We start from the raw sequence: 1,077 nt of genomic DNA, 5'->3' as shown, positions 1-1,077 counted from the left end.
AGATAGATAGATAGATAGATAGATAGATAGATAGATAGATAGATAGATAGATAGATAGATAGATAGATAGATAGATATGCACAAAAACGAAAGCACAAAAGGTATAAACACAGACAACGTCGTACCCGTCCCCCGTGGCTCACTGATCCAATAAATTGTTACAAGTTAACATACACCCATATGTGTTCTTGTGGGTGGTTGGCGGGTGCTCTTGTGTGGCTTGCTTCTTCTTTCCTATCAAACATCTATCGTCCTTATCTCCCCTTTTTCTTTTTTTTATGTTTGTTACTCTCTTCTAACACTTCTAATCTTCGGCACTTATATGACCTTATTGTGTTGCAAGTGCCGTATAACACTTACTTATCCTAAAACAGGTTTTCCCTATGACCAACATGTTTGTGTCTTCCAACAGGACTATTTTTCTGGTGGTATTGTTCTCTCAGTACCTTCGAAATGTCTCCATCCCCTGCCCCTGCCTAAGAGAAGGGAAGCTTGCTGTCTTCGCTCTCTTCCCTGTGAGTAACAGCCATAGATTTATGATAGAATTGTTGTAATTTCTTAGACTATGCACTCTGACATATTTCCGTTTAATATGGAAGGCACAATTTGACTCAATATCAGACGAAAAGAATTGAAAGGAGCGAACGGTTGACAGGTATTCTAATGTGGTTTTTTCCTTCTTTCCTATCAAAACATCAACCATCCTTACCTGTCCTCCTTCTTTTTTTGTGTGTTGTTACTCTCTTGTAACATCGCTATTTTCGATGGCTTAGTGATTAGGCTACCGGACCGTAATCGTGAGATTGCGGGTACGGGGGTTCGAGCCTCAGTTCGGTCCAACGTTGTATGCTTGGAAAGACACTTCACACGAGCTTCCCATTTGGCTCGGTCCTTTCGGAAATGGACGTTAAACTCATAGGTCCCACCTCAGAAGTAACCTGATAGTGTTGATAAGGGCGTTAAATCTATACCATTTCACCATTTTTCTCTAGTCTTCATTTATACGACTTTATTGTGTTTTAAGTGCCGTGAAATTCTTACTAAAATTAAAAGAAGGAAAGAGGGGGGGGGGGGGGG

At 40.6% G+C, this 1,077-nt stretch overlaps 1 protein-coding gene across 1 annotated transcript in view; it reads left to right on the top strand.

The window, feature by feature from the left end:
• The window catches only part of LOC101851918 (solute carrier family 23 member 1), a gene marked incomplete in the record, with an annotated part of 49,168 nt that overhangs the window by 32,899 nt on the left and 15,192 nt on the right, over nucleotides 1-1,077 (top strand). The window contains 1 exon segment of the mRNA XM_013091312.2: nucleotides 413-515. Coding sequence (XP_012946766.1) covers nucleotides 413-515 — 103 coding nt within the window.

This window comes from Aplysia californica, unplaced genomic scaffold (assembly GCF_000002075.1).
Source record: "Aplysia californica isolate F4 #8 unplaced genomic scaffold, AplCal3.0 scaffold00032, whole genome shotgun sequence".
Taxonomy (NCBI): Eukaryota; Metazoa; Mollusca; class Gastropoda; order Aplysiida; family Aplysiidae; genus Aplysia; species Aplysia californica.
The sequence above is the reverse complement of the archived record's forward strand: the minus strand, read 5'-3'. Positions and strand labels throughout refer to the sequence as shown.